Raw genomic sequence first — 17,741 nt, 5'->3', positions numbered from 1 at the left:
TTGTTAGCATTTGTTTCCTTGATATCTTAGTCAGAATTCTTTCTAGAAAAACATTATGTATTTACAGGAGGAATCACATGATGCTTAACAATATCCTTAAGTAAAAGTGCTTTTGTGGAACAAACTGTGTTTGAACTTTGCACACCCAGTTGTCAATGCATGTTGTTAGCCACTGTTACCTTCCTCTAGCCATTTATCTGTCCCTCATTTTTCTACATAAAGTTTGGGCAAAAATTTGATGCAAGTCCAGAGCTCAACCTAATAAAAAAAAAAAGAAAAAAAAGGAAAATACAGAACAATCTCTCTGATGTACACACCTGTCATGGAACGAAAATATCATACTCCAAAAATCACGTAAATTGATCATTTTTTTCTTTTTTTTGTACAGAAAATCATTTTTTATGTTTTTTTTTTAGCAATTTTATTATTTATTTAAAACTATTACAACACTGATTTCGATCTTGGTAGTTCAAATTGAGTTGTTTTCCTTTAATAAATGTTGTGGATGAAAACACATAGCTTATTCATAAAATTTGATTTTTAAAAAAAACAAAACAAACTACTTAATGAATTTATGTGATTTTTGAAATTGACATTTTTTGTGCTTTGATGTATATGTACATCATAAATATTTATTTTTGCTTTTAATTGGATTACACCAAAAATTTCCCTCAGGTTTCAAATTTCATTAAAATCTGAAGGGATGATGTTGGTTACAGTGCCATTCACTTTTACTGCACAAAAGAATAATAACAGGCACTGACATCTGAAAATATGATGATATATCTTTATTGTTGGTACTTCTGGGCTTGACATTTACTCTCAATCTGAGATGGAACTTATACATCAAATCCGTTGCCAGGGCTGCTGGCAAAATGGTGGGATCGTTCTACTGTTCCAATAGATATCTCACTGCTGGTGCAATTCTCTACATGTATTAGAGCCAAGTACGTCCAAGGATGGAATACTGTTGCCACATTTTGGCAGGAACTGCTAGAAGTGACTTATCCTGCCTTGACAGAGTTCAAAATAAACTTCGTAAACTAGTGGGGGATGCCCATTTCTCTTCCTTGCAACCTCTTTCCCACAGAAGAGACGTTGCGAGCCTGTCTCTGCTTTATCATTATTTTCATGGCAAGTGCTCGCCTGAGCTCCAGTCTATGGTCCCCCCTGGCCTGAATTTCATGAAAAACACTTGTCTAGCTAAAACTATTATCAATAATTTTCCCCACTCTTTATCTGTACATAAAGCTAAATGTAGATTCCATGAACAAAGCTTCTTTCTTAGAACTGCATGCCTGTGGAACTCTGTTCCGTTTTCCAACTTACTACAATATGGTTGTGTTCAAGTCCAATGTGAACAAATTCTTGATGAGCCATCTCCTTAAGTAATCTAATTTACCAAATTTCCACTACTAACGGTGACTGACATGTTCCCCTTGACCGATGTACACTCATTAACCCTTATCCTCGAGTGGCCTCCTGGCCTTGATAAATGGTGACTCGTGAAAAATTTAAAAAAAAAACTTGTATTAGCATTTACCTTGGAGTGGTTAGCATGCTCCAGCCAGAGAATTTGCTAGCCCCAAATGAATGCTGACCAGGCATTCCACTGCAGTGGTAGCCAATCAAAGTTCTAACAAATGTGCAAACATGTATTTCTAGTCTAAAAAGTCCTGCATCATCTGCCAAGCTCCAGCCCCTGTTACATCACTGTAGTGTTGCATTCTTAGCTTGTTTTATAAGTACTTTCATAAAATATGGTTTGATGAACTTGTTACATTTGTACACCCTCAATGTAAACACCTCTGACTTGCTCAACTAGCAGCAAAATCGCACCTCTTTGCTGCAGAGGTCCCTAAATGCTGGAATATTTTCTACTCTTAATAGCTTCTTTTTGAACTGCTTGCATTTGTAATCCCCTCCTTATTTTCTTAACTGTATCAACATGCATAAATTTAAATGTAATATTAATAAACCTCTTGCTGTCCAATTCCCCACCCAGATTGCACCTCCATAAATCTGATCCTTATCACAGTAGCCACATACATGTTAATGGAATATGCCTTTGGGGCAAACAAAAAATAATTTTAAAAAAGTCCAAAAACAAATGTTATAATTGTCTTGCTTGAGCAGGGTACATATGTGACTGGAGACCATTTGTAAATTTGATATTCTCTAGAAACTTTTTTTTTTTCTAGAGAAAGCCTGTTGAACCCTGCCAGGGTACGTTCTACACAAAGAGAGATTGGTTTCTGTCAAAACTTCTGAACATTCTTCTTTTCAATCAAAAACTGAATTATTAAATAACTCCCTTTTTGATTAAGCAATATTTGGTAGTATGCCATTTTAAAAATTGTTTTTTGTGCAATTTCGTTGACTGAACTTTTTTTTACTTGGAATAATTTTTTTTTTTTCTTTACACATTTGTTTTCTAGGTTATAAAATTCCTGTGATTGAAAATCTTGGTGCAACTTTGGTAAGTATTGTCTGTCATTTTATTGAGTTTTTTCCCAATCGAGCAGTACATTTTATATCCCACTGATAGTAGTAATAAACAAAAGTATGAGATTGATGTGTATCTCTTTTTCTTCAGTTTAACATCAGTTTTATATGCTTGCCTGTGTTGGATGATTTTTAGAAATTGACTTCCAAACTAATTAATCACTTGACATCTCTACGCATCTCTCTATACTGTCTAGACTTGACATTCCTTCGAGATCATCAGATCTAAGCCTGTTTTTGACTCTCATTACTCATCCATTACATCACTCTCTCGTCATTTCTCACCATACAACACATGTCCTCAACCCTCACTAGGCCCTGTCGGTGGGGCATTAGAATACACCGACTGCCTCTCTTCAGAGGGTAAAAGTCCCTCAATGGGGGTCCTGGATATGACCTTAAACTATCTCCAGTGGTGAGGCCCCAGCTTGCGGGCTTTGGGGAGTGTGGAGCCACCCTTTAATTATGATTGCTCCCAGGTCCACTCTGACCCGGAGTGGTAGTACCTGTTAGGGTTCCAACTATGGGTTAAATAGAAACCGACTTGAAAACAACAAATATATTCTACTAAAAAAATCTTTCTTCAAAATCTTTGGATTTGGCATTAAATAACCCGAAAAGGGTTGATATGCCGTAAAACAAAAACAACCAACCAACCAACCAATCAACCCTCACTAACCAGGCTTCACTTCCATAAATATTGCAAGAACAACACTGTGTACGCTTTCAAAACTTAGCACTTTGTAAATTTTTTTTTCATAAAGTGTGTAAACCTTCATTTAAAGTTAAAGATACTATATATATATATCCCACTTCCACTCCCATTAGTCCACAGATTATTTTGATGTATCACAGCTCTTCACTGTGGCTAGACAAACAGGTGCCTTGAGCTAACAATCAATGCTTTTAACCCCTATACTATCATCCAGCACTGGTTGAATGTAAGCAAAATCTTAATGTAAACATTATCATTTGCTGAAGAGCTCAAATTGTTTTTATCTAATGAGCAATATCTTTAACTAGTATACACACACAAATACATGTTTGTTTTTATTGTAGAGTGGAAGATTGTCGTCTGTAAATAAGATCTAGATTCACAAATAACAAAATCCATAGTTTGGAGAGAAAACTAACTTTTTAAACTATGTTTTCACTTTTATAAAGAAACCCATTTTTTAATATATTATTTATATATTTATAGGGCACTTATGACCTGACAGTTGGGGACAGGATATGCTGACTGCATTCCCCATCCAGAGCTGGAGTCCCTCAGGGGTCCATCCTGGGCCCAACTCTCTTCCTGATCTACATTAATGATCTTCCAAATCACATCCTTACATCATTCATAGACATTTATGCTGATGATATTACTATCTATGGTAGCACATCTAAGACTGTAAACGATCAAGTTCTCTCCGATTCTCTCTCCTCTGATCTTGAGCAAGTGGTATAATGGGGAAAGAGGTGGCTTTTTGCATTTAATGCATCTAAAACCAAGCTTTTATCTTTACATCATCAATGCTCTGATCCCCATCTGGCGTCAATTGAAATGAATGGTTCTCGTTTTGGGGAGGCCTCATGTTTTGACAAGTTTCTGGACTTGACCTTTACTCCTGATCTGAAATGGAACACATACATTAAATCTGTTGCCAAAACCGCTGGAAAAAAATGATGGGATCCTTCTATCGATCCAGTAGATATCTCACTGCTGATGCAATTCTCTATCTATATAAGAGCCAGGTACATCCAAGGATGGCGTACTGTTGCCACATCTGGGAGAGAGCTGCTAGAAAGGACTTATCCTGCCTTGATAGAGTTCACAATAGACTTTGTAGCCATGTAGGGGATGTCCTTTTCTCTTCCCTGTAACCTCTTTCTCACAGAAGAGATGTTGCGAGTGTGTCTCTGCTTTATCATTATTTTCATGGAAAGTGCTCGACTGAGCTCCAATCTCTGGTCCCCCCTCGCCAAACTTTCACAAGGAACACCCGTCTAGCAGAAAACACTATCAATAATTCGCCCCACTCTTTATCTGTGCCTAAGCCTAAACTTAGATTCCATGAACAAAGCTTCTTTCTTAGAACTGCACACCTATGGAATTGTCTTCTGTTTGATGCTTTCCAGCTGACTACAATATATTCGTCTTCAAGTCTAACATAAACAAGTTTTTGATGAGCTGTTCCATATAAATTAACAAATTTACTGAATTTCCATTACTAACGAGTACTATATTGTCCAATTTTCTACTGTACACTCTTTAACCCTTGAGTGGCCTCTTGACCTTGATAAGTGGTAATGCCTATGTAAAAAAACAACAACAAAAAAAAAACTTTAGAAAGATCCACCTGTTTGTTATGGGAAGCAATACATAAGGTCTGAGGATAGGATTCTGTCAGCTGAGCAGTCCATGGCCAAAAATATTGAAATGCTATCAATTGCAATGGACAGTTCAGCATAATCATGTTAACACACCAGTTAGATCAACTTAAGCGACAATGAACTTGCTCATTACCAGATGAGTGACGGTTTTGGAATCTGAGGCACTATATGTAGGAGGTCAGTGACATCTCTCTGAAAAAAACTAATATTAAAATCATCAAACATGAGTGAAATACACATATGACTTGCTACTGCTTGTAAATTTAATATTACTTAGAAATTTTCTCCTTTGGCAGCAGCTGGCTAAACTTGCCCAGGATGTATGTGTCACCAGAGCAGGATAGATTCAGTCGTGATGTCAAGGCCTAAAATATCATAAATAAAGCATTCAGGTGTTAACCTTTGTCCCATCATCGTAATTTTGCATTCCAATGTCTGTTTTACAAGTACTTGAATGGAATGTGCTTTGATGAACTCATAGCACTTGTGCCCCTTCAACGTATATACTCCTGACTAACTCAACAAGCTGCAAAATTCCACCTCTTCACTGTTGAAGTCCCTAGATACTGGAAAGCCTTCTATTCTAATAGTTTTTTCCCTTGGACTGTTAGACTTTCGAATTCTCTTTCTGTTTTCTTGACTGTACTAACATTTAGAAGTTTAAATGTAATGTGAACAGACATCTCGCTGCTCAACTCTCCACAGTCCCAAGTAGTAACTCATTATGTTCAAAGTGGCAATATACTTTGTTTAGGGTCAAAAAAATGTTTAAAAAACAGGGTAAAATACATATCCAATCAGTTAAAGGGGAAGCCGAAACCTGGCTAGATTTTCATTGAGATCATTGGAGTCTGTAGTCCAAAAGCTTGATTCTAACTTCTAAATTTTTTTTTCTAAAGGTCTGATATAAAGTAATAAACTTGCTCTGATATGGACCTTTACTTCACAGCTCTGGTTTCATCAAGATGCAGGAGGGAGTGGGGATTACTGAGGTATGGGATTGCACTTAAACATGAGGAGCTAGCTTTGATAATAAATCTAATCATTCCACAAATGTATGATAATTGAATCAATAGAAGATCTGTTAACAACATATTCAAAATATGAGACGAAATATAAACATTGATAAATGATAGACTACTTGTAGAAGTATCGCACTTATCCAGAAATCTATTATATCAAGGACAGTTTCCTGTGTGTGTGTGTGTGTGTGTGTGTGTGTGTGTGTAGGTTCAGATAAAAGTAAAAAAATTACAAAACAACCACCCACAAAGTGAGCACATTCAGAATCGGAGTTGCCCTAGAAAAAGAATATCTAAAATTTAGAAAAGAAATTATTTATTCTTTGAGAGGATGGGGGAACAGTCATTTTTTTAGTTTGTTTTAAAGTCTTTACTAGAGATAAGTTTCCACTATTAACGATTGCTACGATATTGTCCCATTGACTGGTGAACACTCATTAACTCTTATCCTCGAGTGGCCTTCGGACCTTGATAAGTGGTGACTCCTTTGTAAGAAAAAAAAAACATTTTACACAGAAAAAGTGAGAGAGAATATCAGAAAGCGTCGGTAAGCAACCTAGATACACATTAAAAATTGAAGAACATATGGGAAATGAGAGAAATATCCAGAAAGAATCAAACAATTTGTATAACATCTTGAAATTAAATAACCACACAGCAAATAATAAATATGAAATAACAAATCTACTAGCAGAAAGAGAATGAGAAAGTTTCACTTATCTTAGTATATCTCGGACAATGGATCTTCACATACTCATTGTCTGTAAAGATCTCTAACAAACCAAAGATATCACCAAATAGACAATATGAAGGAGTTGTTTAACAAAGATCATGCAGACAATATATTCAATTTTCTGGAAGTTTTGTAACTTTAATAAGAAAATTTGATAAATACAAAAATCTCTTTATCCAGCTCATAAATATTCCTACAACGATACAGGGTGACCCAAAAAAAACAGGACATTCAATTGTTTTTCTGAGCATTTTACAGTCAACGGAGAAAAAAAGGCCAAAGACCCTAGTGTTTTGATGTGATGTTTTGAATATAATAAACTAGTTATGACCAAAGTTTCATTTCATTCAGACAAAACACTAAGAAATGAGGCCTAATTATAGTTGGGGCCCGTTTTTTTTGGTCACCTTGTATGTTAAAAAGAACACATACTCATTGTAGGTAAAAATCTCCAATAAACCATACAAAAATACTACTAAATAGACAATATGAAGAATTTGATGAACAAAGTTTATGTAGACAATATATTCAGTTTTTTGATAGTTACAAGACTTTACAAGAAATTTTTAAAGAGCACAAAAATCTTTATTTAACTCCCAAATATTTTTACAACTGTACATTAAAAAAAGAAACAAAAAGTATGAACCAATACTACCGCAAATAACCTAAACATAAAAATCTACAATAGTTGATGCCATTAAATAACCAAACTGAATTGATATGCCATTAAATAACCAAACTGAATTGATATGCCATTAAAGAACAACCAAACAATGAAACGATCAAGAATATTCCCTGCAAGCTGAAGATTGATATTTTTATTTTTGACTATTGCATAAAAAAAATGGAATTCTCTTCAACAAAATAAAATCTAGAAGCTGTGGAAGCAGTATCTGGTCCAGCTATACGAGAATCGAGAAGGAAATAGTAAGCGAGTAAAATGAAGAAGTTGTTGCAGAGATGGCTGCGGATGAAACAAGTATTAAGATAATCGGACTCGACAAATCAAATCATAAAAGAAAAGTTTATTTGAATTGTGAATTGTTAGAAGAGTAATGAGATGGGGAATACTAGGTAGAGGCTTAATTTTGATAGATTGGGTCCTGAAAATGATCGCAAGAATAATTGAGCAACAAATATGTCAGATAATCATAGATGAAATGTAGTTTGTGTTTATTCTTGTGCAAAGTACCACTTGCACTATCACAAACGTTAACCCATCCTCAACGATTAAATTCTTTATGAATTTTTTCACAAACATTGTTTTGTAAATAAAAAATTGAGAATTATATGGGTAGGGTCAAACCACAAAGTGAATGCGGTATTTTGGTGAAAGGGTTTAGCATAGGATAAGTCAAAAAGTATAGACATAGTATATGACTACTATCTGCCCCAAAACAATTAGGGCTTCATACATAAGGCAACAAGTGGACTCTTGTAACCGGTGTTGAAACAAAAAGTATAAATTGTATAACTATTTGAAACTAGCAGAGACCTGACGTTGCTCGGAATTGAATGATTATTAATGAATGTATCGCCCTCCCATGTTTTTATTGTCATCGAAATTGGTGAAATCGCCTATTTTTCAATCAAATCGATTGTCTACTCTAGTTCAGGTCCCACAGCGGTGTACTGGAAGGAAGCTTCACATGCCTTCTTGCAGTAACTTAGTCCACAATACATGGTAATTTACATTGCACTGTAGAGAACCTACTGTTGATTTTTATAAAATTATTTTATATAATGGCTTGAAATTTAAAATGCAAAAGTCAAGTATCATGCTTCAATTGTGCTCTAAACAGAAATATTAATTTTGAACACACTCCTGTCATATCAAAGAACCTACTGTTGATTTCATACACCGAGCCTCTCTGCTTGTGCGGTCGTAAAACTTCTCAAATGCACTTGTGATGTTAGACTATATAAGCTAACTTTCATCAAAGTCGGACTGTTCCGTCTTTCATCAGATTTTTTTGATTATCGGTACTTATCGAAGACATTCCGATACAAAACCTATTTATGAACACTGCCAGACACATAAAGTACATTTGTGTGAAATTTAAAAAATATTGGCCCAGCTGTTTCAGAGTCCATAGGGAATTAACTCTCACACACACAAAGTGCCTTTAATATAATAGTAGATTTATAGAAACATTATTATAATTGTACTATCGTTTTGTCTAAGTAAAATACTTAGACAAATGCAAGAGAAGTACTTTGGTAATAAGAAGACCCTGTATTTTGCTTTTGTGAATCTAGAGAAAACTTTTGACAGTCAGCCAAAAGAGGTTGTCAGATGGATTTTGTGCAAAGTAGGAGAAAACGAGTGGTTGGTGAAGGTTGTTCAAGCAATGTACATAAATGTTCAAAGTTGTGAAATGTATGCAGAACAGAAGACTTTGATGGTATAATCATGTTGAAAAAAAAGAATGAGTTTTTGGGTTGTAGAACAGGGTCAGTTCACAAGAGAAGGCTAAGGAAAACATGAGCGGAAATGATAAGAATGAAGAGAGAAAAAGAAGAGCCAAGGATGGAGTACTGTTGCCACATCTGGGCAGGAGCTGCTAGAAGCACATTATTATCCTGCCTTGATAGTATCAATAATTTCTCCCACTCTTTGTATGTGCCTAAACCTAAACGTAGATTCCATGAACAAAGCTTTTTTCTTAGAACTGCATACCTGTGGAACTGTCTTCCGTTTGATGCTTTCCAGCTGACTACAATATATTCTTTAAGTTCAACGTGAATAAGTTCTTCATGAGCCGTCCCCTGAAGTAATCCAATTTACCAAATTTCCACTATCAATGATTATTACGCCATTTTCCCATTGACTACTGTACACTTATTAAGCCTTATCCTCGAGTGACTTCCAGGCCTTGATAAGTGATGACTCTTTTGTAAAAACAAAAAAAATAAATATCTGGTCAAAGATATGGAAGTCAATTTCTAAAAAATTATGAACACATGCTAGCATGTAAAACAGACATTAAATCAAATCGAAATGTGGATAAATTGAATGTATACATATATAAGGCAATGATCCTCCGTCTGTAATGGATGGATATATGTAATGCCATGAAGACAAAGCTCCTTTTTTTTTTAACCATTATAAGAAAGATTTATAATTCCAATCACTGATTACTATGGCTGATAGTACTACACACGAGAGTTCAATATTCAAACACCTTGACCTGACATTGACAGGTAACACGAATTGGAACATGGAAGATATTGTCAAGTTTGTTATAAAGAAGGTAGGTCTGCTCTTTGTGGTTAGAAAACTTCTGTTACACATGCGATAAAAGGTGGGAATGTAAGTCACAAATAAACATAGGGGTATGATAAGAAATTTCCGAGAAGAATGAAAATTGTTTATCTTTGTAACATGTTGCCCAAAAGGTGGGGGGGGGGTATAAGGGAATTTACGGGAAAGCAAAAACCCAAGTATTTTCTCTTTATCGCATATGTGACACAGAAAAAATAAAAAAATAAAACAAGTGGATGGAAACGCAAGGACGAACACAATAAAAATGCGATGAAATAACGAGATAACAAACACTTTCCCAAATGATACAAAAATAGATTTATTTAAGATAAAAAAAAAAAGGAAGAGTTTAACGAAAGAAAAAGAAATGTATTCAAAGTTATGGAATCTGAAGTATATCTACGCGTATTGAAATGAGCGAAAATCCTTTATGAGGGAGGGGTTAATCAAAGTCTTTGCACTTACAGGTTTCTTTTGTTTTCCCTTTTGTTTTTGTGTTGCTTTTGCTGGGGTGTTTCACAACTCGACGACGATGCAGTTAATCCAAGATATTTCCTTTGGTGTGGAAAAAGTTCACATAGCCATCTCACGTGTTTTCTTTCCTTGCTCACGCATTATATATCTGTCGCTTTCGTGAGGGATAAGATATCACATCGTGCGTTCGGCACATCCATATCTCTTTCGCATGATGGAAAAAAGCCATCATCTCTTTCCTGAGGAAGTAAATTCATCGCATTCTCTCGCATGACTGGGGAAGTTTGCGTCGTCTGCGTCTCGTGTATCGGCATCTCCTTTTCACGTGAGGGGAAAAAGTCGCCCCCCCTCCTCCTCTCACGAGGAGAGAGACCTCTCAACAGGTCGGTGACCCAAACCGAAAAAGAGCGACTTCCACTAGTGTCCAGTTAAAAAAAGGGAAAGAGGAAGCGATAACTCTTCCAGTTCTCACCTTCGTCTCTGCTTCACAATCCGGTCTAAAAATAGACTTGACGAAATCTCCAGCCGGTAAAGTCTCTGCAAGTTTTAAAGGGGTGGGGGTACATTAGTAGACCTTCGCTCAGTTCCAAAACGACTACTGCATTAGCCTATCTTGTGGGAATCGTGTTTTATTTTATCTTGGTGACGAAATATGGAAAACAAAACGATATCTCGTCAGCCTAAAATTAAGTATTTAAATTTTGATTTAAACACATAATCTAATTAAAATACTAGGTCACACTTCTCACACCTACCAGTATCTTATATCAAAAGCCACTATCTGCTCATGCATGGAGTATTGTTGCCACATCTGGGTTGGTGCACTAACACTAGTCTCTGCATCTTAGACAGGTATAATCAAGTGGGGACCTCAGTTTCACCAGTTAAGATGAAACACTAAGAAGACCACAATGTCTACAATTACAACTGAAGTCCTAGGTGGTTCGACTCGAACATCCACCAAGGTTCTGAGACGCAGTTCCAATTGCTCTCACGAAGACAGGGTTGATATGACGTTGGACACCGCATTTGATGATCTCTATTCCTTCCTTCTTGCGCTGAAAGGAAAGATCATTCAACTTGGTCGTTTCTTTTTTATGTTCACTTGTAAGGATTAGCAACAATAAACAACGTAACTCTGGTTGTAGTTTTTGTATGAAATTAATTATTCACAAAAAAGAGAAATAAAATAAGTATGTACAGTTTTTCACAGGAGAATCAAAAATATAAGAAACAAAATGTCGATTGCAAATTTCTTTTTTCTGGTAGTTACGATAGTCAATGAACGGGGCCTCAGTCTGGGTTTCAACAACTGATTTCTTGCTTTTGATAGGTCAAAGGATGGGTGCTTCTCGAACAGCGGGGTATGGAGACAGGACAGTTCTCACCACTGCAAACTCCCTTAAAACTCATTTCCTTTGCTATGCACTAACTTATCTATACATGGTTGGGATGGGTTGGAACCTACCGGGGTGTTCCAGCTAACCAATCATTGTCCAATCCGTCACACCTTGGTCCGTCCTGATTGGATAATCAGCTACCTCTTCTCCACATCCAAATCAGATAATTTTCCACAGTACAAGGTTCCCATCGATGATTTTCGCAGGCCCTGGGGAGCTTGTTCTTGACCCTTGGGTCAATACTCTAGCTTAAACATCCACTAGATATCTCCAAATAATCACCTTCTCAGTTTATTGTTTCATAATTCAACTTGTTTTTTTTTCGTTACAAGGAAAAAAAGTATTTCACATCGGCGACCACGCCATCTTTCTTCCAACTGGCAGAGTTACTTGCTGTTTTCCCAAACCTACCATTAACATAAAAAGGCTCTAATTCCTCTTTCACTGGCCCCTTTTTGGGGCCATTTTCAACCATAGCTCAAATTTAACTCTAACTCCTTCTTCTGAGGTCATCTCATTTACCATGGCTGGTTAGGTCACACAGGGTACAAAAAGAAGTTTCTAACCTAATAAGTCCTACATGATCTACCAAGCTCCAACTCCTGTTCCATCTCTGTAACACCACAAAATGTGCTCTCACCAACTTGCTGCACTGGTGTTCCATCAACGTTAATATCCCCTACCACCACCACCAACCCAAATGCCAGAATGCTTTCTATTCTAGTAGTTTTTTTTCACACAAACTGCTTGCCTTTGGAATTCCCTCCCTCTTTCCTCAATTCTATCAACATGCAGAAATTTAAATGTAATGTGAACAAACATCGCGCTGTATAACTCTCCACTTAGGATTCTCTTTATAAATCTCGCACCTAATTCGCAGTAGCTCCTTCTGCCTCAGTGGCAATGTATCTTGTTTGAGTTGAGTGGAAGTAAAAAAAAAAAACACTAATAGGAATATTAAATGGACCTTAGTAGAATATACACTACTTGCCTCTTCAAGCTTTAAGGGAAATTATTCGGATATTTCTTCACTATCCAGCATGATCTGGATAAGGAACAGAGGGATCTCGATGCTGTTTTCCCAGTAATATTTTTTTTTTTAATTTTAGGAGAGTAGAAAGTGGATCTTGGGTTTATATTTGGCAGCCTCATAATTGTCGCTTCCCTCATTTTATCTGTTAGTCCTAACATTTTATAATAATATTTCTGACAAAGAAGGAAGAATGGTTGGTTTTTGACTTTGAAGTAGTATTTAAAATTTTTTTATATATATTTAGCTCCTTATATCAAATGGCTTCATGCATTGTTTAAATCAGTTTCCATAAACAAAAGAAAATAGTTTTTACTTCGTTGTTGATTCCATGTTTTTACATTCTCTATCAACCTGAATGGATGGGTGTTATGAATAAGCATCTTTGTTTGAAAATGTTATCAATAATAGTTTTTATTTATTTTTTTTTTATATATAGGATCAGTTCGATACTATCGATTTCTCTGATAATGAGATTCGAAAATTGGATGGATTCCCATTACTGAAACGCTTGAAGTGCCTTCTGTTGAGTAATAACAGAATTGTGTAAGTATTTTTTTCATCATGTTTGCTCTCATTTTGATTAGAACTTTAAAAAATTATTTTTATGTAATCGATAAAAAGTTATTGCTTTCATTAATTTTTAATGAAATATTTAATGAAAATAAGTCAATTTAAAAAGATTTCCTAATTAAAGCATTCAATTCATATTCTCTTTTTTAACAGTTGTTTTGAAAGATAATGGAATACTAATGTAAACATTTTTTTTACAAATCTCTATTTATATGAAGTAAGGTTTGTGTAGAAATTGTGAGCTATAGTTAGTTTTCTGTAAAAGAGGGTGGTTCATGAAAATTTAGGTTCCTCTGTCTTTTGTGAAATTTTAACAATAAGTATTAAACATTAATTGATAAATATTCCTTTAAATTTTAGTTTTTGATTAACTTTTAGGGATCATAATATGGGCACAGCCGCTCATTTAAAAATTCAAATATTTCAGATTTGTATTAAATTTGGTTCATAGATATTACCAATTAAGCAAGATTTCCATTTCTTAAAACTCCTTTAAATTTTAGATATTTTCTAAAATTAAAATCATGAAAAAAATGTAATCAAAATTAAAATAAGAATTCTAGACATAACGTTTAGTAGCATTGTAAGGAACATAAAATCTGTGCAAAACTATTCTTTTCTAGAAATTAATTTTATCATCTTGTGATGCATATTCTAACTTTTTATAAGTTCAAATCATTTTTTTCTTCCAGGCGAATTGGAGAAGATCTTGACTTGTGTTTACCAAATTTGGAAATGTTGGTCTTAACAAACAACAACATCCAAGAATTGACAGATCTTGATAATTTGGCTGCTTTTAAACATCTTAAATATGTCAGGTAAGTTTTATATTCAAAGAGATTATCTTATTGCACTGCTTGTTATCAGATTAGAATGAAACATTTCATTCAAATTTGCAGGATATATTCCAGTCATGAGGTTCAGTATGTTTTCATTTTGAAATCAGACGTTTTTATTTTGATTTAAATTACAAATAAAAACAGTTGGAAGAAAAAAGCATTAAATCTAAGATTCCCAACTAGTGTCCACAGAATCCTTAAGGGGGCTTATGAAAACCAACACAAAAAAGAGTTGTCCAGAGTTCAACCTAATTAGCAAAACAAAAATACAGAAAAATCTTTGTATACGTACCTGTCATGGAACAAAAACGTCATATTTCAAAACTCACAAAGTTTTTTTTTTGGTCTTCCAATTTATTGGAAAGAGACCCATGGTTTCAGTGGCATCTGTGAGTCTGGCCGATTGCCAGATAACCGTCCATTAGTTTTCCCTGAAATTTTGCCACAAATTGTATTTCATTAAATAGATGTACACAGTAAAAAAGAAATTTTTGCAAAAATTCCTGTTGCGTCCCCAGGGACTCAAAAGAGGTAAAAAAAAATGCCCCAAAATGGACAAAAATGACATAACTTTTGATTAATCCATTAGATTTTTATGAAACTTGGCCAAAATGTGGAGCCCATTGTTCTTAATATAAATCCAATATGGATGATCCTGGCAAAATCCTGGTTCACATCCCTCTGGGATTTTTAGGGCTAAAAAAACATGCCTTTTTGGAGCTCTTTTTTTTCATATTACTGAAAAACTTGATATGTATGTCTATATAGTGGTTTTCCATGGTGTTGAATTCAAATATACATGTCTTAAGGCGTGAAACTGCACCGTTTGTCCATTTTCACTGAGATTCAGTGTTCCCAGGAGATCAAAAGGGGTGACAAATGCCCCAAAATCGCAAAAAATGACACTTTTTATCCTATAACTTTTGCCCCATCCATTAGATTTTTCTGAAACTTGGCGAAAATGTGAAGGCAACGTTGGCCCTTCACACTTCTCACGTTCATCATTTCTTCACTATTTTTTGTGGCATCGTCTCACATGCAGCACCAAATGGAGACCACGCATGGACGGCTTGTTTTCTTCAATACAATTTTTAACAATTAATAATTTGTAGTCATTACAAGACTCATTTTAATCTCTATTTCTGATTTGGTAGTTTAAATTGAGTTGTTATCCTTTTTATGGCGAAGTGAGATACACCATCTTCGCTTCCTCATAAAATTAAAATCGTGAAAATTCACTTGCAGAAGTATGCTCCCTCAGATTGCATACTTTTGTGAGTTAATATAATTAACAAACATATACTACACTGCCCCTTCATAGGAAGAGGTAATACCTGAGAGAATGGTATTGTGACTAAAGAACAGATATTAGATTGTTCCCCTTCCCCGAATTGAGCGTTGAAAAATGGTACACTAGTCTGAAATATAGTAAACAGAATTGAGTATTAAAAGATAGTAATAATGTAGTTTGGCCAGACAAACAAATACCAAATCTTCATTAATAATATATATTATTTTAATTTCTTTTTTATATTTGGTGTAAATAGCTTCCAAAATGTCCAATCTTTTATCACATAAGAATTTGCTCCAAATTTTAAAGTAAAAAATTAAATTATTTCAAAAGGTCACAAATTATTTTTTTCAAATATTAAGAAAAAATCAAAATGGCTAATTTGTTTATGAATAAATCAAAATGCATTCTGGTAAATGTAATTTACATTTTAAATAGGATTTTTAAAGAGTTATTTATGGTACTTTATGCTACAGCATTTTTATTTCAATAAATAATTTGTATGTAAATCTGCACACGGACACATATGAAAGGATCAACTTTATTAATATAGTTATTATAACTTATTTTACTAATGAGCATTAAATCAATTTGTATATATAAAAAAAAACTTATTTTTAACAAAATATTCTATTCTTAAATAATTATGATTCTTATTGTATATTTAATTTTTTTTATATATCTTCAGTTTATTGCGAAATCCTGTCACGTCTCGAAAGAACTACAGATCATATTTAATACACAAAATTCCCTCCATAAGAGTTATAGATTTCCAAAGAGTTAAACAGAAGGTAAGTATTTTATAGAGTTTGATTTTTCATTAATGGGTAAAAACTATAAACTCTGAACAATTACATTTACAGCTAAATTATATTGAGATATCGGTTTAGTATTTGAATGAGTGACCATTTAGTATTAAAAAATATATTAGTTTTTAAAAACATAAATCAAAGGGAAGTTACTCCAGATGCATTACTGTTGGTCAGATCTTATAATTCTTTTTCTTTATTTGGTTTATGTATATTTATTCTAAATGTATCCAGCATTGTCCGGTATTAAATGTAATGTTAAATTCCTTAACAAAAAAAAAAAAAATGAAGTTAAAGAAAACAAAAAAATCGGAAAGAAAATGAGATATATGCATGCGAGTATTATGTTTTTTTTAAACAGTTTACTTGTAAGAAAGAAAAATTAAAAAAAAATACTCTAGCTGAGATTGATACCAAAATCTAAAGACAGTGAGGTACATTTGGTATGTATGACATAGTCACTGCTATTAGTGAATCGGCCAAACTTGAAAGAGAAAAGCACAATAAATTGGTCAAAGAAAATAGACAATGTCTGAAACATCTGATAAACGCAATATTATATCTTTGCAAACAAAAACTACCATTGCGTGGACACGATGAAGGGGAAGATAGTCTTAACAAAGGTAATTATCGAGAATTATTGCAGTGTTTCTCTAAAATTGACAACGTGTTTGCATCAAAACTTTCTGCCAAAGAAGACTCTAGGCAATTTTCAGGTGTTTCTAGAACAACACAGAATGAAATTATATCTGCAATTGATAATGTGATTGCTGATGTTATTTGTGCTGAAATTCAAAGTGCCCCATTTATTTCAGTGCAGGCTGATGAAACAACTGACTGTGCAATGCATGCACATCTTTCGATCATTGTTAGGTATGTGAATGGATGCAAAATTATTGAATGATTCCTTGGATTTCATGACGTGAGCAATGACAAAAGTGCCACAAGATTAGCTGATGTAATGGAGAATTCTTTAAATTCCTTCGATGATGCAAAATCAAAATTGGTTTGCCAAACTTATGATGGAGCAGCCGTGATGGAAGATGAACGGAACGGAGTGCAAATTAAATTGAGAGAGAGGGGATTTAAATACACCGATTCCATCCATTGTTATGCCCATTAAATTAATTTAGTTTTGAGTAAAAGTACGGAAAAAGTTGACGGCGTTAAAATATTTTTTCACATTTACACAGCTTCAGTAAATTCACATCTAATTTGAAATCAGCATCCCATCTTTGTGTGCTACCAGATGGTTTTATAAATCAAGAACTGTATCCACTATAAAAGACGATCGACAAAAAATAATGAATGCACTCAAACATATTCTTGATCATGGCGAAATATGGGATGAAGCAACACTAAGTGAAACCGACAATCTATTGTCAAAATTGGATGATTTCACTTTCATGTTGTTTATTAAT

General features: G+C 34.4%; 1 protein-coding gene across 1 annotated transcript in view; it reads left to right on the top strand.

The window, feature by feature from the left end:
• Positions 1-17,741, top strand: part of LOC145259756 (uncharacterized) — a 51,342-nt gene that overhangs the window by 10,144 nt on the left and 23,457 nt on the right. The window contains exons 2-5 of the mRNA XM_080117476.1: positions 2,439-2,479; positions 13,248-13,354; positions 14,074-14,199; positions 16,200-16,302. Of these exons, the coding sequence (XP_079973602.1) occupies positions 2,439-2,479; positions 13,248-13,354; positions 14,074-14,199; positions 16,200-16,302 (377 nt within the window). The remainder of the gene's footprint in view (positions 1-2,438; positions 2,480-13,247; positions 13,355-14,073; positions 14,200-16,199; positions 16,303-17,741) is intronic.

Source organism: Euprymna scolopes, chromosome 3, assembly GCF_053919585.1.
Source record: "Euprymna scolopes isolate OS-2025 chromosome 3, ASM5391958v1, whole genome shotgun sequence".
Classification (NCBI taxonomy): Eukaryota; Metazoa; Mollusca; class Cephalopoda; order Sepiida; family Sepiolidae; genus Euprymna; species Euprymna scolopes.
This window is presented reverse-complemented; position numbering and strand designations above follow the sequence as displayed.